Genomic DNA, 27,207 nt, shown 5'->3' with positions numbered 1-27,207 from the left:
TCGTTAGTGTGTCCAATTATAAATAAAAAAGGTCAATTGATAAAATTAACTCACCGATGCAATCTTTGAGTCAGGGAACATTTCTTTTGCTAATTCTGAGAAGTGATCAGCAATAGTTGCGGCCAAATTGTGTTCGGCAACAAAAGGGCAGAATGAAATCTCCGCATTCGTCACTTTTCATTCTGCAGGCTTCATCTTTATGACCAGTGTTGTTAATTGCACTTTTAAAAAGTAATTAATTAGTTACAAATTACTTTTCCCAAAAAGTAATTGTGTTAGTAACTCAGTTACCTGAATGTAAGTAATTAGTTACTTGGCAATTTTTCTGTTTTTTTTTTTTTTTTAGCATCGCGTTTGCAACAGTGTCACAAAAAACACTTCGCTCTCAGTGTCTCTGACTTTTCTCGCGTCATTCAACCAGCGTAAAAACGCACATCTGAACGGAGACAAAAAAAACTTAATGCACGAAAAACGTACAGATTTTGAACGTACGGCGTACCCATTTAAAAATCAGTGCTCACTTGTACAAATTACGCCGAAACCTTACAACTTGACAGGTATGAATATGTTTGACACATTCTGTCTGAAGTCAAATTTAACCATTATCATTCTAAATGATTTGGATGTGAAAATCAGTATTCCAAATCAGTTAGAAATCCAAGGGATGAATCCATATTCATGCTGCCTTTCCTCTGTTGCATAGTGAGTGACAAAAGCAAATGCATTTTTTTCCCTTTGCGTGCACATAACCTGCACTCTTTTACCAACTGCATTCTCAAAGTGCTTCAGCGCTTAGACTGACCCATCGAGGCTGGCCGACCCATGCCCTGAAGCTCCTTTCTAACTGGAGCGTTCTATGATCTGAGATCCTAAGATGGAAAATTGTCTTCATTACAACTTCAATGTATTCACAGTGTTCATGTTGAGGAAACAACTATTACATGGATCATTTCACAAAATTAATTGACGTATGCATTATTATGTAATTGTGTACATAACTGTAGGAAAAATATAGAAAACGTGCGACAATGCATCAAAAGTCAAGAGTTTCCTGTCCCATTTACAAACATTATGCTCCATTTTCCAACAGCTGTTGCTGGAAATCAGGAATTTTACTATGTTTCCTTACACCTCCTGCTAAGACATGACACCATGAGACATAAAACTAGGTGATAAAGAAGCAGCAGAAACTAGACACAAGTAATGTCATGATCAGAGACATGAATGCACATTGACAAGGAGAGACCGGAAGCCATGAGGACACTCAGTGTGTGTGCGATATTATTTAAGTTGGCCAACAACTAAATGGAAATGTGCAGTGCAGTGTGAATTTCACACTTGATTGCTGGAGATCGAGGCACTAAAGAAACTCAATTACTGTATCTGAACATAAGAAATTCCAAAAGTCTGTTTTGCAAAATACAACACTTACAAAAAATTAGGTATACAGTGCAATTGGGAATTTCAGGTGACGCTTTATGATTGGGGGAAAAATTGCACTACCTTTACAGGTAAAAATATGTTAACCTTGAAACTTTTTTACTCATGTCCATTGAACTAGTTCTCTCAGGCTGCGTTCAGACTGCAGGCATATAAGATTCCAATCAGATTCCTCCTCAAATCTGATTTTCAGGGCCGACTGTTCACACTATTTTTAGCAAGAGTCCAAATCAGATCTGGGCCTGTTCAGACTGGTACACCTGACAGGTTGCTGTGGCAACGAAGCCGTCAGGCAGCATAGAGTGACTTCACGGACAGTCAAAACCCATCTGGGCTGTTCAGACTGAGAAGCATATTGTCCATATCTGATATAAAACTACCAGTGTCGTTAATCTTAATTTAAAAAAGTAATTAGTCACAGTTACAAATTACTTCTCCCAGGAAGTATTTGAGTTGGTAACTCAGCTACTTCATTAAAAGAGTAATTACATAGTTACTCATCAAAGTAACTGGCATTACTTTTCATGTTCTACAGGCTATTACATTATACATTCTAGAACACCTTACATAATAAAGATGTTTCTCGTCACTGATTGAAGAATAAGAACATTATATACAGTGTTTTAGAACATTTGGTATTAATTTGGATCAAATAGATAAGTCAAATATATTAGTTGAGAAAACAGAAATGTAAACTTTTGGCCATTAACGAGTGCAAATCTCTGAAACTGTATGTTAGGCCTACTGCACAATAAGCAGAACAGTATCCTTAAATGTTCCGTAAAGTGACAATATTAAATATTGAAAATAATTCAAGTTTGAGCACGCTACCTTTGAAATTCCCTGGCCCGTCGCCATTATCGCCGTCTTATTGTATTTGCCAGAGCGTGCCGTGCAGTGAGAGAGCGTGAAGAGGAGGAAATGATCTGACCATCTAGCCAATCATGATCACTTTTGCAACAGCTTCACCACCCCTTCCCTCCTCCCCCGCTGTTTGGCTCTGCTGTCTCCGAGTCCAGGCAGCTGATGTTTGACAAAATCAGACAAGTCGCGCTTCATTCAACCGAATTGTAGTAACGCGCCCTTTCACATCTTCAGTAAGAGTAACAGAATTGCAAAGATGAAAATAGTAAATAATTCACTTACTACTGAAAAAAAGTAACGCCGTTACTAGCAACACTGGAAACTACCTTTCATACAGTGAAGAAAATAAGTATTTGAACACCCTGCTATTTAGCGAGTTCTCCAACTTAGAAATCATGGAGGGTATGAAATTTTCACCGTAGGTGCATGTCCACTGTGAGAGAGATCATCTAAAAGGAAAAATACAGAAATCACAATGTATGAATTTCTAACTATTTATTCGTGTGATATAGCTGCAAATAAGTATTTGAACACCTGCGAAAACGAACGTTAATATTTGGTACAGTTGCCTTTGTTCGCAATTTCAGAGGTCAAACGTTTCCAGTAGTTTTTCACCAGGTTTGCACACACTGCAGGAGGGATCTTGCCCCACCCATTAGACAGAGTTCTGGGCTGTCGCTGAGAAACATGGAGTTTGAGCTCCTCCAAAAGTTTTAGATTGGGGTTAGGTCTGGAGCCCGGCTATGTCATGCTAGAACTTTATTATGCTTCTTGCGGAGCTTCGGTTCATTGTCATGTTGAAAGACCTTGGCTCGACCCATCTTCAATGCTCTGACTGAAGGAAGGAGGCTGTTCCCCAAAATCTCACAATACATGGCCCCAGTCATCCTCTCTTTAATACAGTGCACTAGTCCTGTCCCATGCGCAGAAAAACACCACAAAAGCATGATGTTACCACCCCCATACTTCACAGTAGGGATGGTGTTCTTGAGATAGTACTCATCATTCTTGTTCCTCCAAACACGGTTAGTGGAATTATGACCAAAAACTATTTTATCTTATCTGATTTATCTAAAACTTCCCATGACTCCTCTGCGTCATACATGGTCATAGGCAAACTTAAGACGGGCCTTGACATGGGCAGCAATGGAACCTTCCGTGCCATGCATGATTTCAAACCATGACATCTTAGTGTATTACCAACCGTAACCTTGGAAACGGTGGTCCCAGCTCTTTTCAGGTCATTGACCAACTCCTGTCGTGTAGTTCTGGACTGATTTCTCACCTTTCTTAGGATCACGGAGACCCTGCAATGCGATATCTTACAATCGGTTCCACTCCGATTGAGACTGACCGTCATGTTTAGCTTGATTAGCATGATTGCTCCAACAGTGGACTGTTTTTTCACCAAGCTGTTTGGCAATTGCTCCGTAGCGCTTTCCAGCCTTGTTGAGGTGAACAATTTTTTCTCCAGTGTCTTTGGACAGCTCTTTGATCTTGACCAAGTTACAAGTTTGAGTGTTACTGATTGTATGGGGTATACAGGTGTCTTTATGCTGCTCTGGACCTCAAACAAGTGCATCTGATTCAAGATAATACAGTGTATCACAAAAGTGAGTACACCCCTCGCATTTCTGCAGATATTTAAGTATATCTTTTCATGGGACAACACTGACAAAATTACACTTTGGCACAATGAAAAGTAGTCTGTGTGTAGCTTATATAATAGAGTTGATTTATTTTCCCCTCAAAATAACTGAAAATATAGCCATTTACATCTAAGCCCCTGGCAACAAAAGTGGGTGCACCACATGGGAACTATGTACATCCCTAAATGTCCAAATTGAGTACTGCTTGTCATTTTCCCTCCAAAATGTCATGTGACTCATTACAGGAGTGCTGTCAGCATTGCTGCAGAGATTGAAGAGGTGGGGGTCAGCCTGTTCGTGCTCAGACAATAAGCCATACTCAGGGCCGGCCCAGCCTATACGCAGACTATGCAGCTGCTTAGGGCCCCTGACCATTAGGGGGCCCCCAATCTTTTAATGGGCGGACTAACAGGTCTTTTAGGGTCAGAAATCTAGCTGATAGACAGGTGTTCAAATATTTATTTGCAGCTGTATCACACAGATAAATTGTTAAAAAATCATGTATTGTGATTTCTGGATTTTTCTTTTTAGATTATCTCTCTCACCCACAATGAAAATTTCAGACCCCTCCATGATTTCTAAGTGGGAGAACTTGCAAAATAGCAGGGAGTTCAAATATACATGTATATATATATATTTGAATATATTTTCTCCACTGTATGTGGTTTCACTCCGTCTCGCAAAAATAAGATATAGATCAATATGTGCTTTGTGACTTTTCAGCGTACAAAATAGGTTCGAGTTTGACTCTAGATTGGCGAAACATTTATTTTTGCTGCCAGTCTGAATAAGGTCAGTTTGTCTTGATTAATCAAAAATTTCTGAGAAGGAAATGGCCATTGAGTCCTATTTTTTGTGAGTATAGAATGTTATATTATTCTGTTACCTGATTACAGTCTCGTAGAAGTCTTTCAATGAAGCTTTATAAGCGATGCTGTGCCAGTCTAACATAACTATTAGCTTGGTAGCAGGGGAAATATAGAAGGGATCATTATGTGTTGTAAATTGATTATACCTAATGTTATTTGTTAAACTGAAGGCTTCTTACTGTGTATTGTTTTGCAGAACTTGTACCAGACTCGCCTTCTAGGCCTAGCGGCCATGGCCTCTCCGACCCGCAGCAACCAAAGCCGTCAGCGCTGTAAAGATCGGCACAGCTATGGCCCAGATACCTATGCTGTTAGCGGTCTGAACCAAGAAGCCTTCATGTTGGGGTTGTCACGGTCAACCAGTGACACTGATCTGGTCTCCCCAGACACTCGCTCCACCCTCACTGTAAGCTCTTCTCACTATACCATAGGCCAGTCTGAAGACCTAGTGATTGCGTGGGACATCAAGGAGGAAGTGGATGCTGGGGACTGGATTGGAATGTATCTTGTTGGTGAGTGACTGTGAGAATGTTATGGTTGTCATAGTTCATTATTTACTGGCCTTTTTCCCAAGCATTTTGCCTTAAGTAAAGCTTGTTTCGTAACAAATTATGTAAGAACAGCTATTGGCAATTTATGAAAAAATGTCACAGTGCTCAAGTCGGAAAGTGCCAGATACACTGGTCGTAACAAGCATCAATGATTCAAATTCCTGCACATTGCAGTCGTTCCTACACACAGAGCATAAGCGGATATTAAGGGGGGGCAGGGGGTCCAGGCCCCCACTGGTGTACAAAAAGTGTCATTGCATGTAATTGACTTTCCTATATATAAAAAACAATAAAACTGCAACAAAAATTAATGAAATGAACAAAAAAATATATATATTTATAATGGGTGAAATTATTTTTTGATTTTGAAAAAAAATATTTTAAAAAATGATTTTTTTCTTTGACCGAAAATATTTTTTTTGATTGAAGCTTTTTTGGGGGAATGAAAGATTTAGACACAAATGTCCTAATCATAATACGGCCCAAACACAAAAAGGATTGCTTCAATCAAAGAAAACTTTTTCAATGAAAAATTAAGTGTTCAAATGCAAATTTTTCAATCTCAAATATTTTTTCGCATTCAAAAATTTTTTAATCAACTTATTTTTTGATTGAATAATATAGACACAAATGTCCTAGCCAAAATGTGGCCCCAAAACATATACATTACTTTAATCAAAAAAAGTTACTTCAATCAAAAAAACTTGACTTCAATTAAAAAAAAAAAAAAAAGCTTTCACATGCATTTTTGGGGGGGGAGTTTTTTGAGTTTCAAATTTATTTTTGCATTCAAACACATTGAGTTTCAAATTTATTTTTGCATTCAAACACATTTTGTTTTTTAATTGAAGCGACATGTTTTTGGGTTGAATAATAAAGACACAAATCTACCTCCATATGGCTCTGCCCAGGGGATACAATTTTTGACTGGGGTAACTACATTGGCACGACACCGGCGGGCATACCATAGTCAATGTATGACAATCTTGGCGAAAAGTACTGCCTAAGCAGCCTGATTTAGAATTCCCCTCAAGAATGATGGGAAACAAAAAGTATTTATTGTCAACTTATGATTATAAATATTCCGGTAAGTTAATTTTATTGCTGACTCTACGTTTCAGGGTCATCAACAGGTTGTCAAAAAAAGTCAAACTCCGCCTATAACACAGAGAAGATGTACTTTACAAAAGAAGTACATCCATCATATTTAAATTATTTTATTATATCTTCATGAGAAAATGGTAAAGGAATGACACGATTTTAAATTGTCATTTTTGCTTGAGCAGTTCCTATAATGTTCAACAAACTGTGAAGCGTTATTAAATTGTAGCCTTGTGCCATGCATTTCAACACAATACAATATAATGTTTTAATGGCCAACATCAAACAATGATTCAAATCTGTCTCTTTTTTCAGATGAGCCTTTATCCGAGAATTTTTTGGATTATAAGAACAGAGGAATCAATGGATCTCACAAGGGGCAAATAGTTTGGAAAATCGACTGCAGTTCTCACTTCAGTGACTGTAAGTTGCCGTTTTTTTGTTTTGTTTTGGAAACTTTTCATCCCTCAGGAGAAAATATAGTGTTAAATTAAGTTTGTTTATTTCACTATTTTAGAATATCTATTTACATTTGGCAATATTCCTTAGAGCTTCTTCTCATTCTATTGCTGCTGTTTCCAAATAATGCTAAAAAAAATAAACGCATAAAACGAAAGACAGTTTAACATAGTAGCAAATTTACACACCAAAATCATAGGCGGAGTTTGGGGGTTGGGGGTCATTGCATGTAACTGACTTTCCTATAAATTAATTTATAAAGGGGAAGTTCAGAATTTTTTACAAAAAGCTTCATCTTCGAGTTTGCGTGGGTTCAATTAGTCGGTGGAGTTGACTTCTGTGCAGTTTGGAGTGGTTTAACAGCATGACTCAATGGTGCCTACTTATCATAACAATTAAAAAAAAAAAAAAACATATACACGCATGATAATCACCAATGACCCGTGCAATCAATAGTGTTGGCTAAATTATTGAAACTTACCATTGCATGTCAATAATTGTTGTATGAACAGCAGCATTTGTAATCCAGCAGCATTTGTAATCCAGCAGCTCTGCAGGGAGCAGGCTGTCTAGGAAAGCAGGGCAGAGTGATATCAAATCGTCTTTTCACCGCTGATTTTTTTTTTCTTTTTTTTTTTTTGAGTGAACTCAAGGGAGTCCCCAGCCGACTGAGCATGAGTGGCCGAAGTGCTCTCTATTGTGGTCGCATTACGCATCTAAAAATAAATAGTCCTGCAGAATGAAATATATTGATGTGACATTGTTTTGGTCGCATGGATATTTCGAACAATGATGAGCATTTTGAATTTATTTCACTATGTTAGATCTGTTAATATTAGGGCTGTCAAACGATTAAAATTTTTAATCGAGTTAATCACAGCTTAAAAATTAATTAATCGTAATTAATGGCAATTCATTCAAACATCTATAAAATATGCCATATTTTTCTGTAAATTATTGTTGGAATGGAAAGATAAGACACAAGACGGATATATACATTCAACATACTGTACATAAGTACTGTATTTGTTTATTATAACAATAAATCAACAAGATGGCATTAACATTAATATTCTATTAAAGCGATCCATGGATAGAAAGACTTGTAGTTCTTAAAAGATAAATTTTAGTACAAGTTATAGAAATTGTATATTAAAACCCTTCTTAATGTTTTCGTTTTAATAAAATTTGTAAAATTTTCAATCAAAAAATAAACTAGTAGCTCGCCATTGTTGATGTCAATAATTGCACAATGCTCATGGTGCTTAAACCCATAAAATCAGTCGCATCCAAGCACCAGCAGAGGGCGACAAAACACCAAAAAACACAAGTTACAAATGGACATGACAATGTGCTGTCATTTTAATCTGTTTGAGCGGGGCATGTGCGTTAATTGCGTCAAATATTTTAACGTGATTAATTTAAAAAATTAATTACCGCCCGTTAACGCGATAATTTTGACAGCCCTAGTCAATATCGTTTTTATTTGCATGCTCAGCAGGCGCCATAGACACCAGCTAGCTCAGCCACTCCGGAGCCCTGAAACTAACAAGTAACTGACAAAGTGCATGGAATTTGTTGAAATCAACTCCACCGACTAATTAAACCCCCACTAACTTAGACAAGACAAGAAGCCTACAAGTATTTCTTAATGGGTCCAAAATTTTTTAGAACAGATCGCGTGATTAGCACCTTAGAGACGGTCCTTTGCTTTACTTAGCCAAAACTACCGTAATTTTCATACTATAAGGCAAATCTGACTATAAGTCGCCACCCACCAAATTTGATACGAAAACGGCATTTGTTCATACTGTAGATAAGCTGCCAGTGGACTATAAGTTGAAGCTGTCCTCACTATATTATGAAATATTTACATCAAAAGATATTAACTGATAACACTTTATTTAACAGCGGCGTCATAAGACCAAATGAACCACTATGAAGCTTTGAAACAATTAGCTGCAAATCTTCATTGCTTCAAGAAGCTTCATTTGGTCACCACTGTTCCCTTGGAGGAGACGGTCAACCTCTGCTGCCACCTGCTGTCAACATTGTTGTCATCCAACATTCCTCCTAGCATGCATTGCAGTGCTAAAGATGTAAACAACAATCAAAATTCATGTTCTGCGCTAATTATTTCTTCAGTTACTGTTCCAGTTGTTTCATTAGTCGCTAGTTATGGTATTTAGTAACACTTTATTTGACAGCGGCATCATAAGATTGTCATAAAACCAAATGAACCACCATGATTGCTTCAAGAAGCTTCATTTGGCCATCACTGCTCCCTTGGGGGAGACAATAAACCTCTGCTGCCACCTGCTGTCAATACTGTTGTCGTCCAACATGCCTCCTAACATGCACTGCAGCGCTAAAGATGTAAATAACAATCAAAATGCACAAACAAACCATATACATGTATCAAATTATCATACAACTTAACTTAAAATAAACTGAAATCTTACATAATATGAAACACACTAGATCATCAATAATACAGTTCATTTTTTTATATACCTTCAAAAAAATGCTACTTTATATATACGAAGCTGGAACACAAAAATGCAAATCATACAGCAATACACATAAGCACACTTATTCTCTCTGCTGCATACTTTTTTTATCAGCTGTATTAACCGAATTAACTATTTTCCCCCCATCCCTGCCATGTTCGACCCACAGCTGAGACATTGGTCTGCTTCAAGTATTACCATGGTGTCACCGGAGCACTGAGGGCAACGACACCCAGTCTAACTATCAAAAAAGGACCAGTTTCTGTAAGTCTTACTGCAAATCAAAGCTTGATTATATGCTGCTGTTATAAGGACCCCGCTTTCGAGTCATGATTCAGTTGCATTGTTTATCATCTCTGCTTACATAGAAGCAGTGGGAAAAACATTCATCCAGAACTGCCGGGTTTACTGAGTGACAGTTGTGCCTTCAGCTTTTCCCTCTTGAGCACAGCTGGCAGTATTTGCCAATGAAAGATCATGTCCTTGTCACTTCAACAGCTAATCGCATTGGTTGCTCTGTGTGTGGTGCTGAGACCCGAGGGAATGTGTTTAACCTTTGTGAGCTTTTGAGTCTGTGTACTGATACTCCTCACTTGCAGTTGACAAGAAATGGCTGTTACAGGGGAAATTAATGATTCATTGACATTATCACTTGGAATTTTGCTTTGATTTGTGCTGCAAATCATTTGAAACCATTATTATTAACAAGGATAATAATCTCTGCGGTAGAATACGATCCATTTTGAGATGCTAGTCAGTCTTTTTTCTAGAGGTAAACCGATTTATAGGCCGGACGATAAATTGGATACACAGATTTTTTTTTTCCAACATCGCCATCGGCCGATTAACCAAAACAAAAAATAAGAATAGGATAGAATAGGATTTTATCAGGCATCTGTGTGAGCAGCTGTGGCCACCGCTAGGACCCCGGAAGGACCCTGCAGCAGGTTCAAGGCAGGCTGCTACTATATAGGAAGCTTTAGGCTTGCCTGGTTTGTAAATATTGTAAGATTTTTTTTTTTTATCTTGCTTAAGAGAATATGCGATTTTGCTTTAGCCTTTTAAGGTGTTTACTGAATGATCCTTACACTCTAAATGTAACTCGTAGCATTAGCATCGCTGTTGTAGCATTAGCATCGCTGTTGTAAATATTAAAACTATGTGTGTACGATAAAACTACGGTGATACCTTGTTTTTCGTGGTTAATGGGGACCAGAGCCCGCCGCGAAGTAGCACAAAAAAAAAAAACTTTCAATGTACAGTATTGAAAAAGTGGGTACACTGAAAAAGTGGGAGTTGTCTTATATTTAGGGTCTGGACGTTATACCCATTCACGACGCTAGATGGCGCCAGATATCATTGAAGCGAATGCTAAACTTGAGGAGTTATGTTCTGTCATGACAGATATCAGCTACTCCTAGGTTTAACCAGTTTGCATTATTTTATTGCAATGTTTTTCCTTATTCAGATTTGTTTCAAGACTACAGTTACAGTTAGACCTCACTTTGATGGTTAATGCAGTTATGTGTGGATGGCTCAGTGGTAGAGTAGTTGTCACCCAACCCAGAGGTTGTGGGTTCAATTTTCTGTCCTGATGAACTCGCCTAAGTATCCTTGAGCAAGATACTAAACTCCACATTGCTTCTGGTGCTGCGTCACCAGTAGGTAGATGGTGATGTAGTGTAAAGCGCTTTGATGCCTTGAAAGGTGGAAAAGTGCTATACAAGTATAACACCATATTGCAATTTTGTTGTTTAATCACAATAGATGGGTTTATTTACATTTCAAAAACCATAAGCCATTCATTTACGAATGTGATTGCACTTTCCATGCTTTTTCTCTCAAATATATTGTTATAATCATTTGTTTCAGATGTACTGTAATTATTTTCTGTATAAACATTAATTTGGTGTTCCAAAAGTCTTTTTTCAAACATGAGTCTTGAAAAAGAGGGGCTCGTCTTATAATCAGGGCCGTCTTATATTCGGGCCAATACGGTATTTATTCAGATTTAGCATTGGAAAAGAGATACATATGACATGTTTTTCCCAAAGTATAATTAAAAAAGATTAGGGTAGGTAGGGAAGGTATATATATATCACTGGTTTTAAGCACTTCAAATGTAATATTTATGATACGTTTTAAACATGTTACTGTCCCACCAAATTATTTTTAAACAAGAATAAAGTAGTAGAACAATGCTTAAAAGCTTCATTGAGTGAGTCCACTCGAATCCGCTCAAGCTGCTGACTCGCAGCTAACAATGAGTTGCCACAGCAACTGTTTAACAAGTTAAACAGTGATTGACGCATCAGGCGCATTGAAGTTCGTGTCTCTGAAAACATCAACCCCAATCATCTGTCAATCATCGTTAACTTTAATAAGCAACTCGAGTGCAGCCCTGATGAACAAAGAGCAGGGAGAGCGAGGGAGGGAGGGGGAGTAAGACTACACGATCGGCTCGGGACAGCTCATCTGCATTTTTTTTTTTTTTGGATTGAAAATAAAATCCGCGATGGACTGAAGCGCAAAGTAAGGGATCACTGTATTGTAAATTTGAAGCTGTTGAAGCTATTTTTAGGGCCCGAGCACTAGGCGTGCGAAGGCCCTATTGTTTTGCAAAGGATTATTAGGGCCCGAGCACTAGGTGTGCGAAGGCCCTATTGTTTTGCAAAGGATTATTATTTTTTTTTTTTTTCAGGGCAAATGAAAACGGCCAATTTGGAGGCCTGAACATGCACGAAAAGTCACCAAAATTTGCACATACGTGCGGAAAATTGTAAATTTCGATAATTTTGCAACGTTGAAAAAAAATGTAACAAAATGGCTCAGTGGCGCCCCCTTGAAATTTTAAAATTGGCCTATAACATTAGGGTCTGTCAACGTAGAGCAATGAAATTTGGGGAGTCTATACCTTGTCCAAAACCGCTCCAAAAAAGCATTTACACCCATATTCCAAACCCAACAGGAAATCGGTTATTTTGGATCAAATATGAATTTTTAATCGATTTACAGGGTGCACATTTGAGGCCTTTTCGCCGAGGGGGTTAGTTGGATCATCTTCAAAATTGGTAAGCCTATTCAGGAGACATATGAGGTCTTAAGTTTTTAAAATGGTGCGTTTTTATTCACGGGTCTGACCTGGGCGTAGTGCCAAAGTCGGCCATTTTTTCGGCAAAATGACAAATTCAGTAAATGACTAATAGTTCCTTCACACAACGTTCAATCTTTTTCATATCTGGCATGTATGTGCGACATCCCACCCTTAACACGATTGCATTGAAATATTACCCATTAGGCCTAGCGCCCCCTAGTGAGAACAGGAAATGCCTTTTTTTACGAGACAGGTTCCTCCTCCAAGGAAAAATAATCTGTTGACCTCAAACCTGCATCAGGGGAGCCTTAAGACCTGTGTTCAGGTGCCTGATGAAAAATTTTGAGGTTTCGTTGAAGCGGAGGGGTCCAAACAGGAAAGTGAAAATGACCGTCAACAATTTGTCTCGCAAAAGACTTTGAACAGTCATAACTCGGCAGATATACAACATATCTGCGCCAAACTTCCCGTGCTTGTTGAGAGTCTTACTCTGAAGGGTCTGGTAGGGGTCATTTGCATCAACTCTACAGTGCCAACTAGTGGCGACAGAAAGGAGTTCTAAAAAAGGCCTTTCCTATTGGGTTTTTTCAACGTAGAGCAATGAAATTTGGGGAGTCCATACCTTATGCAAAACTGTTCCAAAAAGTCTCTTGCACCCATTTTCCAAATCCAACAGAAAATCTGTTATTTTGGATCGAATATGAATTTTTTATCCATTTGTAGTAAAGTATACATTTGGAGGCCTGAACATGCACGAAAACTCACCAAATTGTGCACATACATGCGGCTTTGCGTGGATTTCGATAATCTTATGGCGTTACAAAAAAATGTAACAAAATGGCTCAGTGGCGCCCCCTTGAATTTTTCAAAAAGGCGTTTCCTATTAGGTTTTTTTAACGTAGAGTTATGAAATTTGGGGAGTCGATACCTTGTGCAAAACTGCTCCAAAATGTCTCTTGAACCCATATTCCAAACCCAACAGGAAATCGGGTATTTTGGATCAAATGTGAAATGTTTATCAATTAACAGGGTGCACATTTGAGACCTTGTCACAGAGGAAATTAGTTGGATCATCTTCAAAATTGGTTAGACTGTTCAGGAGACATAGGAGATCTAAAATTTTCAAAATGGTGCGTTTTCATTCATGGGTCTGACCTGGGCGTGGTGCCAAAGTCAGCCATTTTTTCGGCAAAATGACAAATTCAGTAAATAACTAATAGCTCCTTGAAACAACGTTCAATCTTTTTCATATCTGGCATGTATGTGCGGGATCCCACCCTTAACAAGAGTGCATTGAAATATTACCCACTAGGCCTAGCGCCACCTAGTGGGAACAGGAAATGCCTTTTTTTACGAAACAGGCTCCTCCTCCAAGGAAAAAAAATCTATTCACCTCAAACCTGCAAGAGGGGAGCCTTAAGACATGTGTTCAGGTGCCTGATGAAAAATACTGAGGTTTGGGTGAAGCAGAAGGGTCCAACAGGAGAAGTAAAAATGACTGAACCCATTTTGTCTCACCAAAAGTTTTGAACAGTCATAACTTCTACAACACATCTCCGCCAAACATCTCGTGCTTGTTGAGTCATACTCTGAAGGGTCCTGTAAGGGTCATTTGCATCAACCCTACAGCGCCAACTAGTGGCAATAGAAAGTCACTAATTTTTTCTAATATATGTCCAGTTCTTTTCAGGTTGGTCATTGTAATTTCAAGATCTTTTGTAATACTTATTTCACGGCCCATATCCACATGTCTCTGTCTGTTGCCGTGATGACCCTTTGTTCGCCATTAAAAGGATTTTTTTTTTTTCAGAGACTCAGGCAGCTTATAGAGCCACAGAATTTGGCACACTTGGTCGAATTGGCCCAGTTAGAAGATTCATTTTGGTTTTGAATAAGGGCTTGGCTGCACAGCTCAGTAGCGCCTCCTTTTTTGTAGTACTCTTTCCAATAGGGGTTTTTATCTATTAGGTGTGTGAATTTAAAGAGCCGACTTTCGAGCATGTTAGGTTCTAAAGAGGTGATTAGAGAGGACGATCTGCCACCACCCTGACCTGCACACTGTCCGAGTTGCGTGACGTCCGAGTTGCGCAAGATTGCGAGGGCCCGTTCAGTCCTGCTTGCAGGCCTAGTTTTAATTGTCTTTCATAATCTACGTGCTTTAAAAAGAAAAGTATATCGGCCTCAAATATCAGCTTTGGATATCGGCAATCGGCTGGAAACTTTTTTAGATATCGGTATTGGCCTCTGCACTTGAAAATCCCATATCGGTCGACCTCTACTTTTTTTCCCCACCCCCAAAAAATATTGTGACATTCAGTCAAGGGTTAAACTGATGCTACATGCTCTTAGCAATTAAGTTGTATAAATTATTATTCCATGAATGGACACGATCTGCCTTTTTTGATAGCCTTTGCCGTGATCCACAAAGTTGTTCTCCAAAATGTTGCATCAATTTAATCCGCAGACCTCAAATTCCTTTTTATATTCTGGTTGAATCTGACTTGGAGCCTCCACACATCCATCTGCATCAAGCACACTCCATCTTAGCTGGCAACGATCAGACATACTCACTTCAATTTTGAGGTCTTTCTGTCAGAGCAGTCTCATTTGGGAAATCTCCATGACAAAGCGTATCATGATCGCTTTTGATTTTGTAAAATTCAAGCACCACTTCTGACATTATTTGACGTTATCACATGCTGAAACCAAAAGTTTAGAATGCACCAATGCATCCTAGAGGTCAAAATTATATTTTTATATCTTCCAAGACTGTAACGAAAGTAGGTCTTGCGTTCGGAAATGTTTATCAGGCAGAGCTTATAGTGCGAGAAGGGATTGTATTTCCATGTATGTCTTCTCAATCTGCTGCTGTGGGCACTTTGGAAATGCTGATGGAATGAGAACTTGATCTATACTCGCTTCTTCAGCACAAAGGAATAAAAATAACCACTGATAGGAGAGCAGGAGGGTGGAGTCAAGATAACAGAGGACAGTCCGGTATAGGTGGATTTGACACATTTTGGGGGGAGAGTTAATTTCCATTAAGTGATTCAACATCACAACATAGGTAGAGTTGGATGTGTAGGACTTGTTTGTTCCAGTTGGTCAAAGCTACTTATTTATACGGAAGTAAATCTATGTGTGCATGCGATGGACTGCATGTGTCTTCAGCTGGGACTGCTACCACTCAGTCATCATGAAAGAAGCAGCACAAAAAGGATGAGGCTCTGCTGGATAGCTTGGGTAAAGCTCAAAATGTACTATTTCTTTACATATCATATTTGTTCTACTGAATTATTTTTAAAAGAGTGCCATAACACATTTTCTATTGCACTTTTACAGTATCATGTTTTATTGCAGAAGTGTTATGATTATTGTCATTACCAATAAACAATGTTTTTTTTTAACTAGAGTTGTCCGACATGATCAGGTAGCCAATAATATATCGATATATAAGCATTTTAAAATGATATCGGATAATACCGACATCGTTTTTTCATTATCGGTTTTGGGCCAATTAACATGTTTCCTTCAAACTTTTGAAGTGAATGTAGAAGCCTTCTGCCTTTGTACAAGAGCTGGTCACAGCTTGACATAGCAGTTATGCTTATTGACCATTAGATGTCTCCAAAAAAAAGATATTTTCTGATAGCTGATAATATCAGCCGCTAAAAGTATTTTAAAGAGATCCACGGATAGAAAGGCTTGTAGTTCTTAAAGGATAAATGTGATTATGAGTTAAAATAATATGATATTGAAACCCCTCTTGATGTTTTCATTTTTATACAATTTTTTAAATTAGTTTAACTAGCAGGTCGCCATTGTTGTTGACGTCACGGGGCGGTGACGTCACATGGTTATGCTGCCAGGATTCCAGAGTATGACTCTAAACATAAACAAATATTCAACATGTCACCTGTTCATTCCTATCAATTTGAACCCGAGAGGAACTTTAATTAGCATGACAGCACTGTCAAGATTTCACGAAAAGAGCAGCAAAAGCAAAATGAACAGGAAAGACGGGATGAGACGAGACGAGAGTAGGAAAATAAACGGTGTTCTGCCAAAATGTGCTACACCATCAAAACATCTACAAGAGGCGAATTTGATACCCAAAGTACTACCGTGCATTTTCAGCTTGTTTTGTTTAGATGCATACGGACAGAAAATACTAAAGATACCTTAAGAAAATACATAAACATAGTAATATCAAATAAGAGTTGTTTAAATATGCTACGTGACTAATGTGGTCAACAGATCAACAATCTTCTTTAAAGCTACCACAAGAAAACACAATGCTTAAAAATATGAGAGATAAACACACGAAAACGCATTTTAAGGCAATAAAAAGGTAACAAAAGAATCAATAAAAACACAAATAGTAAGTACTCGCCGCTTTTAACCAATGTGATCATGTGTTCGACGTCTCGCCGCGTGGAAGGAATTGGAGTAACCCGGTAGTGTTCGTCTCGTGACAGTGACTAACTAGGTCATCACCACGAGTCTCCATTGCATGCATAAAACATGGCGCCCTCCGTCGGTCAAAACATGTACAAAATATTATAGATGTTTAAAGCAATGGCAATATTTTATGTGTTTCTAATAATATATATTTTAGTAAAAGAGAACAATTGTGGCTCATTTGAGCCTATAGACCCTACCCACCGACGTCATAAAACCACGTGCTCGCTGTATGGTTCCGCCCAATTGTCCGTCATTTTGTCTCTGTATTAGCATTGGTTTCAATTGATCGAGGAATTTAAAATGCATTTCATGGAAGACCCGGTGCTTTCTGATGCCGTAAACTCACTGGATGTGTTGCATAAAAGGCGTTATGTGGAAAAGCTTCGTTCTATACAGTCGCCAGATCCATATTTGATGCCCAAATCGATGTTTTTCGACCCACTGTCTTCGCCCTGTCTGCCTGACATCTGCTACGCTGATATTATCTTGTCCACACAAAATCAGCCTATTCTCACGAAAATTTGAAAAACTTCAAGAGCTTGGAGGCTTATAAATACTTCGTTGCTGGTTGGGTGAAACAGTTCCTCGTCCACGAAAATTCGGCAGGAATCTATCTTGTGCTTGGAGAGGTGAGTTACGAAATTTTCAATTCAAAATCTTTTGTTATTGCTAACATCCACTGTCAAGTCTAATGTATTTCATGTCGTTTGTCAATGGAGTTAAGGCTTTTAATGTTTATATGGTTTAGCGATAGCACTCTCACTACATACATACGTGTATGTTGTCGGCGATTAGCCTAGCAATGATCTTAATTGTGGTTATTTGTCAGCCCAAAACCCTCTAAGTATATCTTAAATGCATCTTACCGGATATAAAATGACTACTACATAGTCTGTGGTGATTTTTTGGTGCCCAGTTTTCACGCCGAATTGCAGCCGTCCATTTCGCTCTCCTCTTTGGATCCCTCGGAATACGGTAAAACTTCAAGTCTCTCCTTCCATCTTCTCTGTTAGTGCAACCAACAGCCACACACGCCTTCACCATTTTGATTATTAATGTTAAGGAGCAGAAAAACACGCCGTAAATAGGAGGAATGTACGTAGCCGTAACAGGTTAACACTATGTTTTGACGGACAATTGGGCGGTACCATTCAGGAGAGCAGAGTTGTGACGTCACGTGGGTAGGCTCTATAGGTCTTTAAGTCCAGGGTTCCCTTTAAAATGATGCTGGATAGTATCAGCATTAGTTTTTAATTATCGGTTTTGGGCCAATATGCATGTTTCCTTCAAATTTTCTAAGTGAATGTAGAAGCCTTCTGACTTTGTACAAGGGGTGGTCACCGCTGAACACAGCTGTTTGGGTATTGACCATTAGATGTCTCCAAATGAAAATGCTTGTGATTTTTCATGTGAGCAGACCATGTGAATTGATGGTGCATAAATTGAATGAACAATACATGATTGAAAAATTATGAATATGATAAGTCCACGACCGCAGGTATCGGTATCGATTTGAGATCGGTGTCAGATTTTTGGAGTTGGACAATATTGGGAAATCGGTTAAAAAGTCATTATCGGACAACTGCAGTTTGAACAGTTGTACAGCGCTTCAAAACAATGTGAAAGATGAAGCTGAAATGCTGTTCAAATAACCACTGCTCCCATGACTACGGTACATTTACTGGTTTTAATGCACTATCAGTATAAGTAATTACTTTCCGACCCTGGTTCAGCCACATAAGGAGATTATATGTACCAAACCAGAATTCTTTATGTTGTTTTATGCTGCTAAATCAGTCTGAATCATGTACAGTATCGATACCATAACGCTTCTACATCATACAATGACCATATTTGTTTGTATTTTAATTTGTTTCTTGCTAGGCATCAATCCATGTTGATTTGTATTGATCTTAGTGGCTTAAAAGACACACCAGTAACTTTAAGGGAGTCACGGAGTAATGGAAAAAGGTGTCTTTCCTTTGTGCTCCTACTATATACTTGGTATGTGGTGCTACTTAGATTAACTGATTCTGCCCTGACATTACAACCAAGGAAGTGAACAGTGTTGTTTTCATCAACGATGACGATAACGAGAATATTTCGTCAACGAACACTTTTTTGATGACAACGACGAGACGATAACGAGCTAAAAACGTGTTATGGGAGACTAAAACATAACGAGATGAATGCCAGTTTTCATCTGACGAGACGAGAATGCGATGAAAATGCGCAATAGTTTCCGTCACATAACTACAATGTGCGACATTTTGTGTGAAGTTAGCAGTGTTGTTAATAACGGTGTTAGAACATAACGGCGTTACTAACGGCATTATTTTCTTTAGTAGTGAGTAATCTAATTAATTACTTTTCTCATCTTTGCAAGTCGGTTACCGTTACTGAGGCGGGAAAGACGTGCGTTACTATGCGTTACGATGTTGGTTGACTGACGCGAGAAAAGTCTGAAAAAGACGGACTCACGGAGATGAGAGAGCAGAGGAGGAGTGAATAGGAGGCAAGGGAGTGTGACGCCATTGCAAACGCAATGCTACTATGCTAGGTGGCTGCAATAATACCTGACTGTAGCCAATAGCCTACAAACCACGCCCACATAATGCTTCGGTAGATATCACATATATACAGAACTAGATGCAAATGACAGACACGTCGGCATTAGCAACATGTACAATAAAGAACTAGATGCGTTAGTAAACAGCCGCCATCTTAAAGCAGTAGACTTCATAGAACCTTGCTAGCAAACCTAAGGGACTTTTTATCTAAAATGCTCCTAAATCGGCAAAACTTAACTTAAATCTATCTTTAAATGATGAAACAGTTTTAAATCTGACACGTCGAAAATAGACAGAAGGGAACTAATGCAATAACAGGAGCAATTTTAACTTTTAACTTTAACGGTCAATTCACAACATTAAATGACTTCCACACATAGCACAGGTTACTATCTAGTTATTGCAATATCCACAAAATACATGTGTCTAGTTAAGTTTAGGGTTAAGAATTTTTTATTCTATTTTTTTTTTTTTTTTTTTTGAAAAAAAAAACATGAAAATTATCACCAGTTACTTTGCCAATTAAGTAATTACTCTTACATTCAGGTAACTGAGTTACTAACGCAATTACTTTTTGGGAGAAGTAATTTGTAACTGTACTTTTTTAAAGTAAGATTAACAACACTGGTAGTTAGCCAGCATCGTTGCAGTTTCTGATTGTGTCACTCGTGACGTGCTGCACTCACCAGTATGTCGTCTCCAGTCTCCATTAAGGCTTGCACACACGGTAAGATTTGTTTTCTTAGCGAGAGAGACTATGCAATGTTGCTTTAGCCTTTAAAGATCTGTGCTGAGTGATCATCACACACTAAATGTAACTCCTAGCGTTAGCAGAGTATTTGCGTTCGCTAATTAGGCTAACGCTAATGCCGAACATCCTCTTAAACTCTATTTCCTGCTGAGTGTGTATTATCACCAAGTTTGCGTTGTCCTTGTAAACGCTACAATATGTGCTCATCTGTCCATGTTCATTTGAAATAGTTGGAAAGTTTTATTTATTTTTGGAGTATTTTTTTTATTTTACTTTACAAAAGAAAACATTGTTATTCAACATCTACTAAAACAAGAAGACTAAGACAAAAATTTAAAGGGGCACCAAAAACAACACTGGAAAGGAATTGAATAAAATCAAAGTAATATTCAATATTTTACTAAAACATGAATTGAGCAACGATTTAAAAACACTTTCACACGGCACAGCTTCACGGTAAAACTTTTATGCTGTAGAGTCCCGCGCTAGTAATTACTTTCTGGTAAGTTGATTGATTTTCTCATAATGGCTTTTTTTCATATATGTCAGGGTAACTTTATGGTTCTCTGCCTAGCAGGATATTAGAAAAACCATGAGACATGACATGGCTCCAAAGAGATCCACATTAAATAACAGCAATTCAGTGAGCTGACATGACCTCCGCTGCACTTTTTTGTCTTGCTTCATCCACATTAAGACTGAGTCAACCACTCTGTCCTAAAAGCATCATAATGCATTAAAGGAAAAAAATTCCAGAACCAGGACGCTGATGTCCAATTCATAGTGTGTTTAGGGATTAGTTATATTTTATTTGTGAAAGCTTTACTGTTATTTCATCATAAATTATAAGATTCTCTTACCTTATAAATGTTTAAACGTCCACAAGTTTTTCACATGCCAAGTGGTGCAGATAGATGTTGAAATTTGATTAATCTCTTAGATAAGAATAGTAATAATAAAGGACATTTGTGCTGACACTTTCAGGCTGTAGTAGCCTAGGCAGATTAGCATCTCATTAGACTGAATTGCTCCAAACATCTGTCTCTTTCTAATCCTTTTGTTTTCAGTCCTATCTCTGTTGTTGTTTTGCTTCCAGAGAATTGCATAAGCCCTCAGAGCTCATTCAGCATCTTGGTTTAGGGAATATAGCTTTTTAGAAGTCTGATTCACTGTCACATTGTGTCCCCATTTATTTTACTTTTTAACTTTTTCTTATAACTTTTATAGTGTCAGTTACTTCACATGTTATATAATCTATTTGTATATAGGCCTTACATTGGATTACACTAAACTATACAGTACATATACATATGAAAATATTCACATGACGTATACCAAATCAAAAAGTGTTATAGATTTTTTTGATTTAGTATAGGTCATGTGGATTTATTAGCAATTTATTGAACAAACTTTTCAATAAACAGTAATTGGCTGTGTTTATATGGACAAATTCAATAATCTGACTGTTGGAGAGGCTAGTTTGGATGGTATAGGTCAGGGGTAGGCAACCCAAAATGTGAAAAGAGCCATATTGGACCAAAAAAAAAAACATGTCTGGAGCCGCAAAAAAAATACAGTTATCCCTTGCTACTTCACGCTTCAAACTTCGCGCCCTCAGTCCATCGTGGATTTTTTCCCCTCCAATTAAAAAATGAATGAATAAATACAGATGAGCTGTCCCGATGCGATCACACTCTTATTGCCAGAGATGCTTGGAAGTCGAAACTTCAAAGCACCTCATACGTCAATCATTTGCAATCATTTCACAGTTGCTGTGTCAACTCAATGTGTGTAAGTGGGCAGCTTGAGCAGATTTGAGTGGACTCACTCAATGAAGCATTTAATAAAGACAAGCATTTTTCTACTTTATTCTTGTTTAAAAATGACTCGGAGGGACAGTAACATGTTTAAAACTTATCATGGTTATTACATTTGAAGTGCTTAAAACCCATTTATGTGTATATATACACATAAAAGTTTTTTTTAATTATACTTTGGGGAAAAAAAGCAAAAAAACTTGCCTTATATGTATCTCTTTCCAATGCTAAATCTATGCTAAATATATTGAACACTAAACAAAACAAACAATCAAAAATTCACGGTTTTTCACTTATCGCGACGGGTTCTGGTCCCCTTTAACCGCAAAAAAATGAGGGATCACTGAAAAAGTCTTATATAAGCCCTGGAAAGAAGGCAACACATGCTGCTTTATATTAGCTATATTAGCCTACAATCAAAATGACTACGGTAAGGTGGCTACAAATACATAATAAGCCTTCATGATTAAATGTTTATTTTCCCTGCAGTGCATCCTATAGAGAATAACGCACCATGTGACTACTCTGTTGTACGATGCCACCTGAAGTTTAACTTCATGACAATATTAATGAATTAGAACAATGTTTGTGTCATGTTTGTGCTCCTACAAAAACAATATGAAAACAAAAAATATATTTCCCTCCCCCATCTTCTTCCATTTTCAAACATTTTTTAAAAAGCTCCAGGGAGCCACTGGGGCAGCACTAAAGTAAAGAGCTCCATGCGACTCTAGAGCCGCGGGTTGCTGACCCCTGCTATAGGTGCTTACTAGAGATGTCACGTCATTTTCAAAGTATCGGAATCGGCAAAAAAATATCGGCCATGCCTTTTTTTAATATATTTTTAATTAAATCGTTTTCTAATTGTATTTAATGTTACAGACATAACATGTTAATTTTTTATCACGTTAAACTATTTAACGCAATTAATGCATGCGCTACACGACCCACTCGCGCATTGTCGCGCTCAATCTGTAATGGCGCCCGTTTTATCTATATAGAGAGATAAAAGGCAGCGTAAAATGAGTAGAGTGAATTTTGGCAGCCTTTGGAGCCCTTTTTTTAATTGCCTAAAGCCTTACAATCCCTCTCCCTCCTATTAGAAATATCATGGAAAGCAATGTGGGTAAGCAAGGTAGTGATTGATCTTTTTCTTAACACCTTATGTTGTTTCCCAACGCAGAGAAGATATATCAATTGGTAGCACTACGCACAGTCATGGTTCAACTTCCCATCATGCATTTGGGCATGTCTACAGTATCATTTACTGAAAGCTTAACAAATACACTAGATGGCAATATTTAGTCACATTACACAAAGTCACAAGTCTTTCTATCTGTGGATCCCTCTCACAGAAATAATGTTAATAATGTAAATGCCATCTTGTGGATTTATTGTCATAATAAACAAATACAGTACTTATGTACTGTATGTTGAATGTATATATTCGTCCGAGTTTTATTCATTTTTTTCTTAATGCATTGCCAAAATGTATATGATCGGGAAAAATTATCGGGAATGATTGGAATTGAATCGGGAGCAAAAAAAAGCAATCGGATCGGTAAATATCAGGATCGGCAGATACTCAAACTAAAACGATCGGGATCGGCTTGGGAGCAAAAAAACATGATCGGAACAACTCTAGTGCTTACCTCAATTGGTTCGGGAAGAACACAGTAGACTAGAGAGTAGAGTTGGTCTTTGTAGTTTTTAATTCAAGTTTGGCACATCCGAGGAACTTTCAACATAGAGATATGCACAGCTGTTACAAGCACAATGAGGTGGTAGAAGTGACTCGGCGGGCAAGTAAGCGCTCAAATACACACAAATAGACACTAAATTCGGAGTGTAAAGACGCGAAACAGACACAAGTGGAATTAAGTGCACAATGGTGTGAGGGAAGACAAGCCGGAGGCATAAGCATCACTCTACTTTACTGAATGAACTAAGTACATACTCACAATTAGTGATTGGCTGCTGACACGCGAATCTTCAGTGTATGCGCCATATCTCATAAAGCAATTGTACTGAAGTATTGCCCCGAGGTGGGGTTTGGTCACTCCATGTATGACATTCGACACAATTGAGTAATGTAGGCTATAAAGCAGGTGATTGCTTAGAATCTCCTAATTAGTTTATAGTCATGTGAGTCACTCGGGAGATGCACTGTGATTGGAGTCATTATTTAGTAGCGTTCATTTAAAAATTTCTTTGTTAACAGTAAAGGCCGAGTTATGCTTCCGCGTCAGACCTGCGCTGTCAAGGAAGATCCGACTTACGACCTTGCGCCGTAGCCTGACGTGCTCCTATTGATTTTTCAAACCCTAGCGTCACGTCAACGCATATGACGTAGCGGAAATGGACTGTGATTGGTCCGCTCAGACTGTTGTTTCCGGTTCAGCGCGAAATCACCGCCATTGTAAAACTTTATTTTTCTACACGCAAAAATGGACCTAGCCGATGGGAGTATCATCGAAGAGCAAGTCTCGTCAAGACATCATATAGATTGCCAAATGGCAAGGTCAGCGATTTAATAAAAAAAAAAATGGGAGAACCACCGAGACGTGTGTGTTCGGAATCGAGTGGCCATACGAAGCGGTGACCCAGTCGGCCAAAACTTGCCAGCTTTTTATCACTTTATGTCGTATTTTTGATTGGTGCACTTCTTCATTTATTGTGTACATATGTTTGTGACTTATTTACTTGTCACACTTCAAGTATATGAAGACTAAAGCACAGGTTTGGTGTCAAAAGAGTTGTTTTGATGTTTCATTTTCAACAACAGACAGTTCACACACAATGCATCATCACTCATTGAGAGTGCCTCGGTGCTTTTATGATAACGTTAACATCAAGGCTTCCAACGCAGTTTGGGAAGTTCCATAGACGCCAGAAATCTGCTATGGCTTCCCACTGGCTGGTTGTAGAACACGGCAAACAAATCGGGCTGAAGGGCTTTGCGGACCTCGGACAAAACGCTGGACGCAGTGCTCGACGCCAGTTTGAACCTAGCCGCCACAGCTAGCTGGTTTTCACCCGAGGCAAGAACTCTCGATGCGGCATCAAAAGTTGGACAGACTGCCTCGCAACCGTCGTCTGCGTCGCCTGCGTCTCAACATTTGTATGATCAACATTTATTCACTGTTGATGAGCTGATGATCCACATTCAAGCGTTCCATCTTGCATTGTTTATTTTTTCTCCGTTAAACTAGACGAGAGGAAGTCAACAAGCATGTCCCCAAAACCGTACAAACATAACGCAACACCCCTCCAGTGGCTTGGCGGTAAATTACAGAGCAACGCGTCACCTGGCTGGAGAACCATTGAATGTACGTGGGAGCATAATTAGGCTTAAGGGTGTAGGTTAGTTTGGACATTGTCCCGTTTCATTTTCAAGATTGATTGATTGCATTGCGGCACAGTGGATGAGTGGTTAGCACGTCTGCCTCACAGTTCTGAGATCAAGGATTCAATCCCAGGCTCTGGCTCCGGTTTCCTCCCACTCTCCAAAAACATGCGCAGTTGGCTGATTGAACACTCCAAATTGTCCGTAGGTTTGAGTGTGTACGTGAATATTTGTTTGTCCCATTGTGCCCTGCGATTGGCTGGCAACCAATTCAGGGTATATCCCGCTTACTGCCCGTAGTTAGCTGGGATAGGATTCAGCACCTCCGCGACCCTTGTGAGGATAAGCGGCATGGAAAATGAATGAATGATTGATGGCATTGCAAATTTAAACAGATGTATGGATGAATGGAAGCATCAAGGAAAAGGTCCTGTGTAATGGTTAATTATGATTGTGTCGAATACAAACATAACCATCTGGTGTAGTCAAACAGGAATGTGCATAGACAATCAAATCCAAAACAATCCATGGACCCATGGGATGTGCCGTACAATAAATAAGTATGCTGCAGAATAGTAAGAAGTTTGACTCTTCAACCCGTCTTGGTTGCACTTCATTTTATTGAGCACAAAGTAAATGGTAAATGGTGTTATACTTATATAGCGCCCTCCTTAAAGTGCCCTCCTTAAACACTGTCAAGCAATGAACCAGGTTTTGTGAAATTGTATGGAGCTCCAACAAAGCCTCGTGAGTCACAATTGGTCATGGACGCATGCGAAAACTGTGCATGTCCTACACGATGGTCCTACCATGTCACTCTACTATTGACTTCTGTGGCTTCTATAACAGGTCCCAACATACCATCAACACGTCACGTCAGAAACGCACATGACGCACGCTCTATATATGGTTTCTACAGAAACAAAGAAAAGTGATTTTTGCAACAAGAACATATAGAATGTTTCTAACAAGGAGTGTGACAAAATATCGAAATGGTGCTATATCGTGATACTTTGTATCCCAAAAGGTTATCGATATGCTCCTGCCAAAAATCGAGATATTGTTTTAAAAAGGTGTCAATGTCTTAAAAAAAAAAAAAAAAATCTTCCACCATAATAGTGTCTCAGTTAACTCTAAGGCTGCATTGACGGTGCACGACGCCCAATCCATTTACCGTAGACTGGGGGTTTTCGGGGCATTTACAGGTCACTTGCGGTTCATTTTAGGGCATTTATAGGTCATTTCCTGTTGAGTTTGAGTCACTGCCTATTCATTTGGGTGATTCCCAGGTCACGTCCTGTTCTGTAACTCAAAATCAACAGGAAGTGACCTATAAAATATCCCAATATGAACAGAAAGTAACCGAACATCAACAGGTAAATTACCTTAAATGACCCAAAATTACCTCTTTGCCTGGCATTGGCTGCCACTGACGGCCATAGACGTTTGAAGTGTCCATTTCAAATGGATTGGACGTCTACTAGTGATAAACTCATTCCAATTCACAGCAGAGGCTTGCTTTTCTGTTTATTAGTTGTTGGTCAGAAAATCATTCTAGGATATTCTACAAATGTATCGCTAATTGTTGTATCGACATATCGTCAGATCATCGTTATCGTGAGCTTTGTATCGCAAATCGTATCGTATCGTGAGGTACCAAGAGCTTCCCACTCCTATTTCTAACACTGACCACCATGAATAAGGGCTCATAAAGAGTAGTAA

The 27,207-nt window shown here is 38.6% G+C and overlaps 1 protein-coding gene across 3 annotated transcripts in view; it reads left to right on the top strand.

The window, feature by feature from the left end:
• LOC130908435 (E3 ubiquitin-protein ligase HECW1-like) overlaps positions 1 to 27,207 on the top strand; it is a 110,796-nt gene that overhangs the window by 19,624 nt on the left and 63,965 nt on the right. For all 3 annotated transcript variants that reach the window (XM_057823852.1, XM_057823853.1, XM_057823854.1), the window contains 3 exons: positions 5,019 to 5,334; positions 6,790 to 6,897; positions 9,613 to 9,707. In XM_057823852.1, the coding sequence (XP_057679835.1) occupies positions 5,019 to 5,334; positions 6,790 to 6,897; positions 9,613 to 9,707 (519 nt within the window). The remainder of the gene's footprint in view (positions 1 to 5,018; positions 5,335 to 6,789; positions 6,898 to 9,612; positions 9,708 to 27,207) is intronic.

This window comes from Corythoichthys intestinalis, chromosome 20 (assembly GCF_030265065.1).
Source record: "Corythoichthys intestinalis isolate RoL2023-P3 chromosome 20, ASM3026506v1, whole genome shotgun sequence".
NCBI classification, from domain to species: domain Eukaryota; kingdom Metazoa; phylum Chordata; class Actinopteri; order Syngnathiformes; family Syngnathidae; genus Corythoichthys; species Corythoichthys intestinalis.
Note: the sequence above shows the minus strand (reverse complement) of the source record. Positions and strands in the feature narration are given on the sequence as shown.